We start from the raw sequence: 15,033 nt of genomic DNA on the forward strand, positions 1-15,033 counted from the left end.
AACTTTCTTTTTGTATAGAGGACCCATAGCTGCTATCGGAAAATATAAAAAAAATTAAAAAAGAAAAGAAAAAAAAAAGGAGACCATTAAAACATGAAAATAAAGAGCAGGGGACGAAGATAAAAGGTTTTCCCCGCAAAATCTAACCATACCAATTTGATCTCAATTGTAAGTGGGTAGTGTACCAAAGAGAGATAAAAAAAAAAATTGAAACACAAAGAGGAATTGAATTAAATTCCAATAAGCTCCCAAACAATTATATGGCATAGATGATAAATCAGTAAAAAGTGAAGAAAGGAAACCGGCTTCACCCACAGAATCACCAGAGAGAAATAAACACCCAATCCTTGTTCATAAAGCTGCAAGATATGAAAACATAACTATGTGCTCATCTTAGAACCAAATTGTGTGACCCATTGAAAAAAACAAAAAGAATGAAAAGAGTGTAGTGTTCCAACAACTGCATGGAATTAGAGAAGAGCAAACCTGAGCGAGCAATGGCTTTAGTACCATCTTCTCTTCCTGCAAGATTTTCAGATTTTTCTTTTCAGGGTTCTTATTTTGTGTCCTTCTATATATCTCTCATCCACCAAAACTGCTCCTTTTTTCACAATTAGGGCGTTTCTTTTCCTCCTCAACCCACTCTGCACGTTCTCTCCTTCCGCAAAACGGTTCCCGGTTTAGACGCATAGCAGTTTCCGATCCATTACCCGTGTGCCTCTTCGTGTTTTGTTTTGTTCCACTGATTTTACTATCTTGTCCTCATTTTAAATATTACTTTCGTTTTTGCCTCCTGACTTACGATTTTTAACCCTATTTTATTTGTGTATTACAATTATAGTCCTTCTATATTGGAATGGGTTTGTGCTGTTTTTTTTTTTTAAAATGAGGGCATTCTTGGTATTTCTGAATGCTTCACCAAACTGGCCTTCTTCCGTTATATATATATATGTAGCCATTGAATCAAAATCTATTGATCAAAGTGACAAAGTAGATTAAGCCATTGAAAAGGCTTTGACCGGCACACCTGGTCTTTTGGCTTTTGTCACGAAGTTGTTGAATTTGTGTATCATTTGGTTTCAACACGAACGTTTTTTTCAAAAAAAAAAAAAAGGAAAAAAAGAAGGTTGCTGAAGAAGGAAGAGCGGAGACGGCGGAGTGGCGGGTGTGGGTGTGTGGGCATGGTATATATAATATGTGTGAAAGGTAAAAGGTGAAAGGGAGAGGGGTTTCGTAAAAACCTTGTGCTTGTGGTGAGGTCTTTTCTTCACGTAACCAATCCCTTTCGATTACCTCTCTTCCTCTTCCTCCTCAGTTTTGAAAGTCGTCGTCGTCGATTATATTTGTTGAAATTTGTTTGAGGGTTGATGATCGTGAAGGATTCGAGACTATCTCTACAAATTTTTGACGTGGATTTGGCTGCTTTTCAAGAATTTGGTGGTACGTCTTGCTTATTCTCCTTCCTCCATGCTCTTCTTTTTGTTTTGTTAATTTTTTTCGATAAAATCTTTTGTGGGTTATTCAGAATTGGGTTAAATTTATTGGTTTGTGATAATTTGGGTTTTTTTTATATTTTTTTGTTTTTTGGTCGAGGATGGGGATATATATATCGGGAATTTTCCAGTTGCTTGCAGGTCATTCTACAAAAGTGGCTTGCTCAATTCAATGCTTGGAGTTCAGCGGGATCGAATTTAACCTTTTGGGTTTGGAACTTCCCTTGTACTTGTATGTATGGTACTGGATAGTTGATTCTGTTGAATTTGTGGTCGAGCATCCTTTGTTTTGAGATAAGATGAGTTCAAGTATGGCTGAAGGTTTGGTTCATCAGGACAAGCTTTTGGTTCATATTGCTGAGAATGGGCATTCATTTGAGCTTGATTGTGAAGAAACCACACTGGTAGAGGTAGTTATGCGGTATATTGAATCTATGGCTGGGATTAATCTCAATGACCAGCTTGTTTTGTGTTTGGATATGAAACTTATGCCACAGAGGCCGCTTTCGGCATATAACCTTCCAGCTGATGGTCAGGAAGTGTTTATATTCAATAAGGCAAGGCTGCAAATTAATTCTTCGCTCCCTCCACCAGAGCAAGTTGATATTCTTGACACTGCTGACCCCCAGTCACCGTCAGCTTCACATGGCCCTCACCCTTTGGATGATGCTTTGGACCTTGCTATGAAGGCCTTGCCTTCTTATGAAAGGAAATTTAGGTACCACTGCCACAAGGGTCATGCAATTTACAGTCGTACCCAAGTAAAATATGAGAACTGTGAGAGGCTTTTGATGGAGTATAAGGTTCAAGAGAGGGCAGTGGAGGTTGCTAGGGGTAATTTGGATCAATATTATAAAATGATAAACCAAACCTATACAGAATTCATGAAGCGTTATTCACAACAGCATCAAAGTCATTATGATCTTTTGATCAATCTCTGGAGGGATGTAGAAAAACTGAGATCCGTCAAGCTTCACCCTGCATTAGAGACTGCCACTTGGAAGTGCCTATCGGATTTTGTGAAGGAAGAGACCTTGAGGAAAGCGGGAGAAATTTGTAGCACTTCCCACAGGCAGTTTGAGAATAAGGTTTCACAGTTTAAGCAGATGTTTAGTGAGGTAAAGCGGAAAGTCGAAGAATTGTTTTCTAACAGGGCTTCACTGCCTATTAGGCATTTGGAACTCACAATTAAGGATCATCAAAGATATATTCATGAGCAAAAGAGTATAATGCAATCTTTGAGGTTGGTTTTCAGTCATAATTATGTATCAGATATATCCTTTTTGTCTATTTGTCTTTTCAACTTCCTCTGTCAAGTTATTTTTAATCATTTGGAGATTATTTATGAATGGGCTCATTTGATCATTTTAACACTTTGTTGTTGCTGAAAACCACATCTGTTTTTAGAATTTATAATTTGTTAGCAGTTACGTTGCATTAGTCGTATTATTGTAACATATCTCATGTTAAGAACATATGGTGGACATGATTCCAGATTTAATTTAGAGTTTTGTATGTGTGCCTTCATGTGTACGTTGGATCATCATTTGTTTATTATTGTTTCATATACTGGCGTTGTTTTAGTTTAATCTCCTAGTCTGCTACCCTTAATCTCTTCAGTGTTCCTCAACTGAATTGTACAGAGATGCAAATATCTGTGTTTTTTCTTAAAACAAACAGCTACCACTAGATAAGTGCTTAACCTAATGAAGTAGAAGTAGATGAGTTAGTGATGCAGGACAACCTCAATTAAGGGAGGATGTCTGTCTAATTTGAGTGTTGTTGAGTTTATGAATTGTAGGAAGAAGGCATAGCGGAAATCTTAAAGAAAGATGAAGGAAAATTATGAGAAAAAGGATAGAAACTATGAGCACCGCACCAGTAGGATTTATAGGAATCACTCCTAGAGGCCTGAGGCATCACACCTAGGGTTAGGTTGCATCACACAAACCTTGAGAGAAGCAAAGATCCAGCAAGTTTGATTCAATCGTCCAAAACTGTCTCCAGAGAGTTACAAGGATGTAATTTATAATGACCTTAACCGAATAAAATAGGAAAGAAACTAATCCTTAAAGAAGAAAAAAAGTAAACCTAATACTTGTAGAACAAGGAAATTAAAAGACTAATGGGCCTGCTGGTACAGCAGCCTTTATTTTAAAACCCTAGAAAGTAAAAGACTAAAACATTGTAGTCAGTAAACGCCCAATTCTGTTCTCCATCAGTTAGGTACCAAAAGCCATAAGGTGGTTGAGTTTGCATCTGAAGTTACTTCATATTTTCACTAAATCAATTTTCCTCCTATGATGCTATGCTTTAGCTTCAAAGCTCAAAACCTTCTAATGACTAATGACTAGTTTATCTTGTGAAATGACAAGAAAGGCTTGAGTAAAAGACTCTTTTTCAATGGAGAGGCCTTTCTGCTCAGTTTGATCTTGGGGAGGTTGGGGAAAGCATTATGTCAAATGGAAATTTTGTAGGGGATAAATTTGTAGATAACGTTTATATCTTAATGTGTGTGGGAGTATAGGACAAGTGGGAGGGAATAGCAGAACTCAATTTCTATTGTTTGTGGCTGTCCTTCTGTTTCAAGTATGGTGACATTTAGTAAGTGGCCATTCTCTTTATTTATATATGCATGAACTTGTATTCTTTTGAATGATTTTAGCAATCTGATGTACTCATACACCTGTTATGGTGGAGGCATGTCATAATAGATATGAAGCTGACTGGGTCATAAACCTCCAGGACTGCTAAAGCTTTCTGAATATTATGGTCTTTGGAACCACGATTCTCAGATTCCACTACTGCACTTTGATACACAATTTTCTGCTGCGAAATACTAAATTAGTTAATATCAGTGATTCACCAATTTTAATTCATGCAGCAAAGATGTAAATACTGTCAAGAAACTCGTGGATGATTGCTTGTCTTGCCAATTGTCATCCTCACTTCGTCCACATGATGCAGTTTCAGCCTTGGGCCCTATGTATGATGTCCATGATAAAAATCACCTGCCTAGGATGCAGGCTTGTGATCATCCAATTTCTAAGCTCCTCGACTTCTGCAAGGATAAAAAGAATGAAATGAACGTATTTCTCCATAATTATATGCAAAAGATAGCATATATTTCTTACGTCATTAAAGATGCAAAATTACAGTTTCCTGTTTTTAGAGAGGCAATGGTGCGTCAAGAGGATCTATTTTGGGACTTAAAATTGGTTCGCGGGATTGGCCCTGCTTATAGAGCCTGCTTAGCAGAAATAGTCAGACGAAAGGCTTCCTTGAAGCTTTACATGGGGATGGCTGGACAGTTGGCTGAAAGACTTGTGACAAAAAGGGAGACTGAGGTCAGGAGACGGGAGGAGTTTTTGAAAGCTCACAGTTTATACATACCCAGGGATGTATTAGCATCCATGGGATTATATGATACCCTCAATCAGTGTGATGTCAACATAGCTCCTTTTGATACTAGCTTGCTTGATATTGAGATTTCAGACATTGACCGTTATGCTCCTGAGTACTTGACTCCACTGTCTTCCAAGAGTGCGTTTAGAGGTTCATATTCTATGTCTAACGAAACTTGTCATTCGGTTGGTGCTGACAAGAGTACATTGGATAACATTGAGAATTGTGACTCTGAGGAGCTACTTGAAGGCGGTGAGTTGGTAGAGATTGCTGGAACTGGTAAGTTGGAAGTTGAGAATGCAAAATTGAAAGCAGAACTGGCTTCTGCAATAGCTGTGATCTGTTCATTCTGGCCTGAAGTAGACTTTGAATCATTGGATGATAGTAAAGTGGATAATTTATTGAAAGGTGCCGCAGAGAAGACAGCTGAAGCCTTGCACCTGAAAGATGAATATGAAAAGCATCTACAATCTATGCTTAGGGTGAAGCAGATGCGGTGTCTTTCATATGAGAAACGCATTCAAGAACTTGAACAGAGACTGTCTGATCAGTATTTGCAAAGCCAGAAGATTTCAAATGATAAGGATGCCTCTGAATTTGGAAATTTGTCTGACAAGGTTGATGACTGCAAGCAAGAAATCATAGGTGGTAGGGAAGTCCATATGCCTTGCTCATCTAATACTGAGCCCATGGATGAGGTTTCCTGCATCTCTAGTGTTTTTGATGCAAAATTGGGTCTGTTCAATGTGCAACCTGGAAAAATGAGAGATGGGGTAGATGAGAATATGATGGATTCTTCGGCAGTACGAAATCAGCTAATGGATTCATCCATGCAAAATCATCCACTGGATTCATCCATGCAAGAGCTAAAGCGTGAAGAACTGCTGGCCAGTGGTAAAGATGGGAAAGAAAAGATGGTGGGGCAGCTGGGCATGTCACTGACAAACAGTTCAACTGCTGAAAGAATGCCTGAACCTCTTAATGTTATACCGTGTGAAACAGCAATTGACCCAGGCTTGAACACCAAAGTCAGTGCGGAGCTGTTGTTGGAATTGCAAACCGCACTTTCAGAGAAGTCAAACCAGTTGAGTGAAACAGAAATTAAGCTTAAAGCTGCTATGGAGGATGTTTCTATGCTTAAGAGGGAATTGGACACAAATCGGAAACTCCTTGATGAATCTCAGGTACTCCTGACTCAACCACTTTTTTTATGTTTTTTTTCCGAGAGACCATTTCTCAGAAATTTTGAGCTCATGCATCTGGCTGTTCTGTTCTGTTCTTTCTTTTATAAATACATCCTCTCTCTCTCTCTCTCTCTCACACGCACATCGAGTGAATTTGTGGGTGGCACATATTCTGTAGTTGGTGTTTCTTAGATGATCTTATGTTGAAGTCACAATAAACTTAATTCACCTGATTGGTATTTTCCTTTTGAATATTTTTCAACCTAATATGGACTGTTGAATAGAAGTTGCTATTTAAAAATGCTAAACTATGATCCCTAGCCCGCTTTTGTTTCCTTGAGAACAATTCTTGCAAAGAGTGATCGACTTTTATTTCCCTAGGGTTCTGCCCTTTTTAATCTATATATACTTTAAAAAAAGCTGGATTATGCTGTCGTGGTAGATACTATGTTGCCCAGATATTCGAAATTTAGGGAAGGGTGCGTATCTGATACCTACACCCCTACGATACTGTCCAACACGTTGGATACTCAAATTGAAGTATCATTAACTTTTCTGTTTTGTTGACTGTGGGATACATCAACAATACATTCATGAAGTGAGAATTACACAGTATTTTTAGAATATATGTAACTACTGTAATACATTCAAGAAAATTGTAACCAGTTGTAAAACAAAATAGTACTGTAGATAGGGAAGTGGTTGAAAACCTCTAGTTGGAAGGGAGAGCACTGGAAAACTCAAACTTCAATAGGAATTGAGGAGAAGAACGGTGTTGTGGTGAAGGCTGGCTAGCGTTAATTTTTCATTCTACGTCTACCATAAAAATCAAATTTTTCTTATTGGTTGGTGAAATGCGAAGCTTAACCTTTGGAGAGAAGTGTTGGAATCTAAAGGTCTTCACCTAAGTTTGTCAAAGACGGAGTATATGGAGTGCAAGTTTAGTGCAAATGGAGGCTCAAATGAGTTAGGGGTGAGGATTGGAGATCAGGAAGTACCAAAGAAAAATTTCATAGGACGGCAATAAGGTCGGCAATGCTTTATAGCACGGAATGTTGGGCGGTGAAGCATCTAACACGTGCATAAAATGGGTGTAGTGGAGACGAGAATGCTTCGTTGGATGTGTGGGCACACGAGAAAGGATAAGATTAGGAATGAGGATATTTGAGGTAAAGTAGGAGTAGCTGAAATTGAAGGAAAGATTAGAGAAAATCGGTTATGGTGGTTTGGACATGTGAAACGAAGGCCTACTAACGCTCTGGTTAGAAGATGCGATTACAGGACAGGTTTAGGGCCGAAGGGCTAGAGGAAGACCTAGGAAGACTTTGGAAGAGACTATAAGAAAAGACTTAGAGTATTTGGATCTAAAAGAAGACGTGGCATAGAACCGAACGCAATGGCGTTCTAGGATTCATACAGCCGACCCCACATAGTGGGAAAAGGCTTTGTTGTTGTGGTTGGTAAAATCATCAATTATGACGATGATGTCTCGTTGAGTCATTGATGGCTACATAAAGCATATGCACACAACTGTGGTTAAAACTTATATTTAGCTTTATTAATTCTTAGCTTTTCCATATTCTGATTGTATATTTTCATGCTTGGCCCATGCCAGATGAATTGTGCTCACCTGGAGAATTGTTTGCACGAGGCAAGAGAGGAAGCTCAAACCCATCTTTGTGCGGCTGATCGCAGGGCCTCGGAGTACAGTGCGCTGCGCACATCTGCTGTGAAAATGCGTGGCCTTTTCGAAAGACTAAGGAGCTGTGTATATGCCCAGGGTGGGGTAGCTAGTTTTAACGAATCTTTGCACACCTTGGCACAATCTCTGGGCAAGTAAGTTTTCCACACCACTTATTACTTTTAACTGTTTTGAACAAATTCTAGTATTTCTCATTAATTCTTGTCTGACACTATATCTCATGCAACCTTGATAGCATTCCTTCTGAAAGTTTGTTTTACAAAAGCAGGTCATTTTGATGTGAAAAAGAAACGAAAGAAGTACAATGAAACAAAAAACCACTAGAAAGTATTGTAATGGATGGAAAGATGTTCATGTTTGCAGGAATTTTTGTGGATACTTCCATTCAATGAATACTTTTAGTTCAGTTATTGACAATGGGAGATGACTCTGATTTGGGCTTTGAATTGTTTCAGTTCTATTAACGACAGTGAAGATGATGGTACTGTTGAATTTCGGAAATGTATTCGGGTTCTGGCAGATAGAGTTGGTTTCTTGTCAAGGCACCGTGAAGAGCTGCTTGACAAGTATCCAAAGGTTGAAGCTGTAAATGAACAACTTAGAAAAGAATTGGAAGAGAAGAAGGAGCTGGTTAAAACTTTGTACACAAAGCATCAACTTGAGAAGCAGGTAATTGATAATAGAGGGATATTTTGTTCAACGGAAAAGAAATATTCGTTACCTGATACCAAAATAAAAGTTAAATGGTTTAATGTAATTTTCTCTGTTCATGGTTTAGTGAGTTGACACCTAGGCATCAAGTGTGACCTGAATTCTGTTCCGGCTGAGTGATGAATTAACAGGTGGTATTTCGACTTTTAATCTTGCTGCAGGCAAACAAAGAGAAGATATCTTTCGGCCGCTTGGAAGTCCACGAGATTGCTGCATTTGTTCTAAACACATCTGGGCAGTACGAGGCAATTAATCGTAATTGCTCCAACTACTACCTGTCTGCTGAATCTGTAGCCTTGTTTACTGATCGTCTCCCAAATCAACCTAACTACATTGTTGGGCAAATTGTGCATATCGAACGGCAGACTGTGAAGCCATTGGCTCCTAGTTCAACCCGGTCTGAGAACGACCTAACATCTGACACGGAAACCGACTGGTTGACCTTGAATTCAGGATTGAACCCGTATGGTCTCCCTGTTGGCTGTGAATACTTCGTAGTGACAGTAGCCATGTTACCTGGTACCACCACCATTCATACCCCACCTCCTTCCTGATCCCTGCACTAGGCAGATTGACGTGATGGAAGAATCCCAAGTGTACATATGAATATTACATTAAAAATTTATAATCCTTTTAGCGGGAGATTGGGACTTTGATATTCTTTCATTCTGTACAGCTGATGATCCAATAGAATTTGATCTTGTCTCCCTATTTCTGTGAATGTCTGAGGTGGAATCTATCATCGTATATGTATGAGCTCATCCCGGGCTGGCTGCTTTGCTCTCGTCTGGTTCTGTTTGCTGTTATTTGCTTTGGTTTTTCTGTTTTCGCTTTACTTTGCTTTAAGTGTATTTTGTTAGGCTCTTTTAGTGGTGTTTTTGCTGTTGTCAGTTGCTTGACACCAAGCTTACAAACAAAAGCAATGTATTTAGTGCGATGAATCACATCGAGCAGGAGCAGTTCCATCCATTTCTTATTCAATCAACCAAGTTTCGATCCTTGAAATTTTCCGAACCTTACAAAAAATCATCCCGATCCTTGAAATCTTACCTTATCTATCCAGAACTCAACCGAACTATGATTCAACCACTGATTAATTCCACTCAAGTTGTTGTGGGGTGTGTTGGTATTACCAAGGATAAAATTGGCCTCTAAAGTGTCAAAAGCATTTGTGGAGTGAAATCTGACCGAATATGGAGTTTAAATAGAAAAGCTCTTGGACTTAAGTTGAAACGATTTGTGCTTGCGAGTTATTTCAAATTGGTACCAAGTGCCACCCGACATTCGCCCACATTCCTCCTCCCCCGGACAAGCTGATGAAGGTGAATTTGGCAAAGTTAAATCGTCTACTTCGCGTGCTGAAAGGCAAAGGTTAATTCTTCATATTTGCTTGTGTTGCAAAACCAACTGAGAACTGTCATGCACATCGAAAAAGAGTCATAAGAATCTTCAAAGATATGCAAAAGTAGAATAGAACTGTCTATGAAACTTTTCTAAATTCAAATCATGCTACATCCAATAATCCAAACCATGATTATACAGATATATAATACACACACATGACACATATTATTTCCTTTCTTTTTATCATTTTACATCAGTATTTTGCAACTCTCAAGTCTATTACCGTACACTCAAAACAAAATCAACACCACAATGAATGGCAAGTACAAGAAAAGTTGAAAAAACATAAACGGAAATGAATCACACAAATCGGTTAAATGGCTTCCTTCCAACTCCTGCAGGCATCGAAACCGTGGAATCTATGCTCGAATTTCCTAGAGATTGCAAAGACTGGTTCTTGTCTAAATTTCTTTGAGAGCTGCAATCCTTGTTATTAGAGAAAGAAGAAGCTTTGTTCCACTTGAAAGACCCAATGCCTTGTGCCAAAGGGAAGGAAAGCCTTCTCTTGGACTCACTACTTGGTGTCCCCACAGATCTCTCCCTAGGATTGCTACTAGCTTGTGCCTTTGCTTTGGCTGACGCCGTTGGAGCCATGTAGTTTGGAACTGAAAATGGGGGGCAGCTTGTGAGGCTGTCATCATCCTTCAGTGGAAAACCAAAAGGGGATTCAGCTTCACCACCAGTTGTTCTTGTGTACTTCGATATCCCAAACCTGTTTCCTTGTGGAGCCCTACTCGTATTAATCAAAGGCGGGGTTCGCGCTGGTTTTATTGTTGTGAGATTAATGGTTGACCTTGACGATTTTGGTGTGTCAAGATTGTTATCAAATGGAAAAGGATGTGGCTTTTGATTGCTTGACTGGGGCAGGGGGCTTGGCTTTCGCTCTGAATCAAGTCTTGGAGGAGTAAACTGAAAAGTTTTCAACGCGTTGGTTCCTGCAGGAGGGTCTACTGGAGGGAGCTGACGTTCCAACCAGTTCCACCACCACCGAAATCGCCCAGACCAGATATCAGCTATAGGTGTTTGACCTGATTTTGGAGTAGCTTTCCAGAGCTGTTTATGGTACACAAAAATACAAAACATCGTCAAGAAATATGATAACTATCAATTGCATTAAGTACCGCATCAAGGAAAACAATTTAACTCCTTAAGCCACTATGTTCTTTTGTTCTTTTGTTTTTTTGTTCTTTTACAAAACGATATTCTAAGCTACTCTAATCTACAAGAAAGGGAATCGAATTCGAGGTCAATGGAGGCAAGAAGCATCGTCAAGAAATATGATAAGTATCGATTGCATTAAAAACTGCATCAAGGAAAACAATTAACCCCTTAAGCCACTATGTCCTTTTGTTTTTTTGTTGTTCTTTTACAAAACGATATGCTAAGCTGCTCTAATATATGGGAAAGGGAATCAAATTCCAGGTCAATGGAGGCAGGCACACTACTTTGTGCAACTGACCTGACCCATAAAACACCTTCAATCTTAAGATACTATTAGTGGGTTGAACCTTGGCCACTAGAGAAGTGATGATGATATAGTTAATGGTGGGTGCACCTTATCACTGTTATGTAACCCATGCATTGAAAAGAAAACTAGTAATATAATCATGTAAGGAGCCATTCCTCCTTCAATAACGATGCAATATAATTTTACCGTACAAGTGTTATACAATTAGAGCCGTTCATCTCTTAAAAATTCATACTCTTAAAATTTGCATATACAAATGTTAAAGTTCACACAATGTTTTCCAATATTGTCACAGCATTACTGAATTACTATCTATGCCATTGTTAATAGTGCATCGTAGGAGTTTTATAGGGTATGAAACTATATCATAAAAGAGAAGATTGTTCTTTTTTCCTATCTGAACAGAAAAGAAAATGCAGGTGGAATAAGGCTCGAAAGCCAACTGAAGCTCAGTTGGGTAACTAGTGAAGAAAGAATACCTGGTTGGAGTATGCGTAAGCCATTGCTCTTTCTCTTTTCATGATTGCCTCAACCTTTTTCTGCAACCTTGCCTCTACTTCCTCCTTAGTTAGCAAGCTATCATCCCATTCCTCGTTATTGGCTGTCTCAGACTAGAGCACAATCATTGAAATTGTTAGTACTACTTTGTTTTATACATATATTATGCTTAACCAAATTCCAGACATTGTAGCGGAGTTTTTATATGTTTACAGTTTACTTATCATTTTCTTAGCAGAAAAAGTAATCTTCTTTTTCACGTTAGATTGTCATAATTGTGTGGGTCTACATGCGCAAGGTCCGCGTTTGCCCCAAGTTTTTTACCATATTAACCTACAAATGAAGAAGTGTTAGTGTGTGGATGTGCGAGTGTAAAGTTAGTGATTAACCTTATATAAGTTTTAGGGGCACCTAGCGTAGCTATCAGCTTAAACGTTTGGAACCAACTGAAACAGATAGGAATAGAATAAAAAACCGATGAATGGAGACTTACTTGCTGGCTCAAGTTCCATTTACTGAAGGTGCTTTCCATTTCTCTGTCATTCTTGTATTGAACTTGATGTCTTGCTTGGTTTTCTAACATCTGAATCCTACGTGACTGAATTTGAGACTGAACCCGTACCAAGAGTTGCATGTATTTCATGGCATTCATCGTCTGACGCTTCACGTTCTGGCCTCTTACTACTCCTTGAAGCCTCACTAGACCTTTTAGAGCTCTAAAGCTTCTTCTTGCCTGTATAAAAAGTAGACAAAGTTCATTACAGGGTCGCAGGAAGTTCATAACCTGTAGTTATCAAAACCTAGACTTGATCCAGATGTAATCATATCATGTGCTTGCTCAAGACAACTCCGCATGGTACCAAAACCTTCTCGAGAAGGATGTAGCATGATCTGGGACAGAATGTACCTTTTAAATAAATTTTCAAAGTGTAAAGGAGAAAAAAAGAATAAGGACCAAACAAATTCTTCTCTCTGGTCGCTAGTCAGAACCTTTGCACACCATTTACTTTTGAACTGCTGCTGTGCTTCTAAAAACTAATTATGCACATAAAATTTGCGACTTTATGATATACAGCCAGGACACAAAACAGAAGATTCTAGATATCACGTTATATTATACTGACGGCTACATTTTGGGAAAATTGGTTAATCTAGTACCTTTTACCTAAAACGTTCTCCAAACTTGATGTCCGATTATGAGTTATTTATTTTGACAGGGCAGACTATGCATTGTCTTATGTGGCCTCAGTAAGAACAGAACCACTAGACAGCGTTCAATTAGATGAACTGAATACAGGAATTAGGTTTTCCTATATTGAACTCTACCCTGGTATAGTCCAGTTCTCACATTACACGTCACAACCCCCCACCCTTGAGTACTAATGGGTGAAAAATATAAGCTTACCGTATAACCTCTATAGGCTGCCTGAATTTTAGTAGCTGAGGCATGGTGGTTCCTTAGAGTTGGTTCAGGTCTGTAGCTAATCTCCTGATGTTGATGAATGATGTTAGGAGATGGATCTCTTGGAGGAGGAGCTCTTGGAGGAGGAAATCTTGGAGGAGGTGCTCTTGGGGAAGGAGCCCGTGGAGAAGGAGCCCTTGGCGAGGCAAGCCTCGGAGAAGAAACTCTAGGAGGCACAAAAGGTGGGGTCCTTGGTTGCTCATCGGGTGTAGGAGGCCTAAAAGTTTCTCTTTGTTGCTCCCTTTCAAAATCCCCAAAAATTTTCTCAATGCTGCTTGGTTCTCTGAACAGCGGAATGAATGAATTGGTCTCTCCATGCTTTAGTTTCCCAAGCCCCTTCTTCTTTTCATTTGTGTGTTTCTTCTCTGAACCCTGAAATATGATTAACAATGAGATTTAGTTTGAGTTAGCGAATATTTTGCATGTTTTTTACCTCTGCGCTGAAAAACCAGAAAAAACTGACCATGCATTTGAGAAGTATAAATAAAATGTATACCACTCTAATTGAGTTGAACCTTCTTTTGTTGCAGACAGAGAATAAACTGAACTGAACATACTAACTCTAGTTTGAATTTATGATTGTATTATCGCTAACCAAGCGAAACAATCATATTGTACATACTAAGAAACCAGCTATACAGTTATCGCTAGTACAAATACTACAAGAACATTCATTACAGCCAGCCGTTGACTCGTGTCTGAGACATCTGGAGAATTGACTTATATACAAGTTAGAAAATTTGTAAAATGTAGCCCGTAGAGATCCACAATTACCAAAAGGTCAACCTATGGATTGTCTGCTCATTTGAGACATTCAAACAAGTTGTGATATAAATCCAGAAAAATCCACTGGAAAAGGAAATAGGCGATATTCTCTTACATTGGCTGCCTTGTCCTTGGAATGCGGCGCGAAAACCCTCCTTATGGCAGAAAACCAACTCCTTTTCTTTCCCATGTTCCTAGCATTAGCGTTCCTGCCTGAAAGGAATATGAAAGAGCCTTTGAGAAGTTACATTTTACAATAGTTCATGGATTCATTCAAAACTCCAACTCTGTGCTTCTACGCTGCTCTACTATATATTTGAGTACATAATCTACTATGTAATTAAGTAGAATTGTGAATTAATTGTATAGTTGAACACAAGTACAAACACCCTTGAAGGAGAAATTAAGGACATCATCATCGTTCCTTAATTAATTTACTTAATAATAAATTAAGAAAAAACAGACAAACCAAACAACAAACAATCTTCTCACTCCTACAAACATGAAATCAAGAGGGAGGGAGGGAGGGATCCCAAGAAGAAAGAATTCACAGGAGAATCACATAACAAGTCAGAGCTCAGAACAATTCTCAGACAGTAATACTCTTTTTCTTTTTTAATTTCATCTTCTTATAATTGAATTAAATTCATTAAAATTCAGAACCATTTATATGCATCTCCCCCTCCAAGACATAGAACATATTAAATAAACCCAAAAGGTATTCTAATAAAGATAATTAGACGGAGCGATAGATAGAGTAAGATGATGATTCAAGTAAGGAATCTGTACCTTATATATCCTCCTCCAAGACGACTAACCAAGCTTCCAAAGACAGCACTCGGCCGGATCCCTTTAAAAAGCAGCTGCTGCTGCTACAACCAAAGGGAGGGAGGGAGAGAGAGAGAGAGAGAGGAAGCAGCAAGAAGAGAAAGTCTCTCAGC

The 15,033-nt window shown here is 38.8% G+C and overlaps 2 protein-coding genes across 2 annotated transcripts; one reads left to right on the top strand and one right to left on the bottom strand.

The window, feature by feature from the left end:
- The first annotated feature begins 1,645 nt into the window (after positions 1-1,645).
- LOC125477257 (autophagy-related protein 11-like) lies at positions 1,646-9,206 on the top strand. The gene is made up of 5 exons (XM_048584203.1): positions 1,646-2,736; positions 4,378-6,082; positions 7,698-7,918; positions 8,240-8,453; positions 8,657-9,206. The coding sequence occupies exons 1-5, from the start codon at positions 1,793-1,795 to the stop codon at positions 9,047-9,049; spliced, it is 3,477 nt and encodes a 1,158-aa protein (XP_048440160.1). The 5' UTR covers positions 1,646-1,792; the 3' UTR covers positions 9,050-9,206.
- An 834-nt stretch (positions 9,207-10,040) lies between these two features.
- Positions 10,041-14,301, bottom strand: LOC125477258 (protein IQ-DOMAIN 14-like). The gene is made up of 5 exons (XM_048584204.1): positions 14,208-14,301; positions 13,271-13,699; positions 12,359-12,598; positions 11,847-11,978; positions 10,041-10,952 (listed from the first exon to the last, which is right to left on the bottom strand). The coding sequence occupies exons 1-5, from the start codon at positions 14,280-14,282 to the stop codon at positions 10,200-10,202; spliced, it is 1,629 nt and encodes a 542-aa protein (XP_048440161.1). The 5' UTR covers positions 14,283-14,301; the 3' UTR covers positions 10,041-10,199.
- Positions 14,302-15,033: the final 732 nt, after the last annotated feature.

The sequence above is a fragment of a genome, unplaced genomic scaffold (genome assembly GCF_019419815.1).
Source record: "Pyrus x bretschneideri cultivar Hongxiangsu unplaced genomic scaffold, Pyrus_bretschneideri_v1 Contig208, whole genome shotgun sequence".
In the NCBI taxonomy this organism is placed as follows: domain Eukaryota; kingdom Viridiplantae; phylum Streptophyta; class Magnoliopsida; order Rosales; family Rosaceae; genus Pyrus; species Pyrus x bretschneideri.

Excerpts from the sequence above, each read along its gene's own strand:
- LOC125477257 (XM_048584203.1), top strand. The coding sequence starts at position 1,793 with ATGAGTTCAAGTATGGCTGAAGGTTTGGTTCATCAGGACAAGCTTTTG. Across the intron at positions 6,083-7,697 it reads AACTCCTTGATGAATCTCAG|ATGAATTGTGCTCACCTGGA; the intron begins GTACTCCTGACT and ends GGCCCATGCCAG. Across the intron at positions 7,919-8,239 it reads TTGGCACAATCTCTGGGCAA|TTCTATTAACGACAGTGAAG; the intron begins GTAAGTTTTCCA and ends GAATTGTTTCAG.
- LOC125477258 (XM_048584204.1), bottom strand. The coding sequence starts at position 14,282 with ATGGGAAAGAAAAGGAGTTGGTTTTCTGCCATAAGGAGGGTTTTCGCG. Across the intron at positions 11,979-12,358 it reads AATGGAACTTGAGCCAGCAA|TCTGAGACAGCCAATAACGA; the intron begins GTAAGTCTCCAT and ends ATTGTGCTCTAG. Across the intron at positions 10,953-11,846 it reads CTTACGCATACTCCAACCAG|CTCTGGAAAGCTACTCCAAA; the intron begins GTATTCTTTCTT and ends TACCATAAACAG.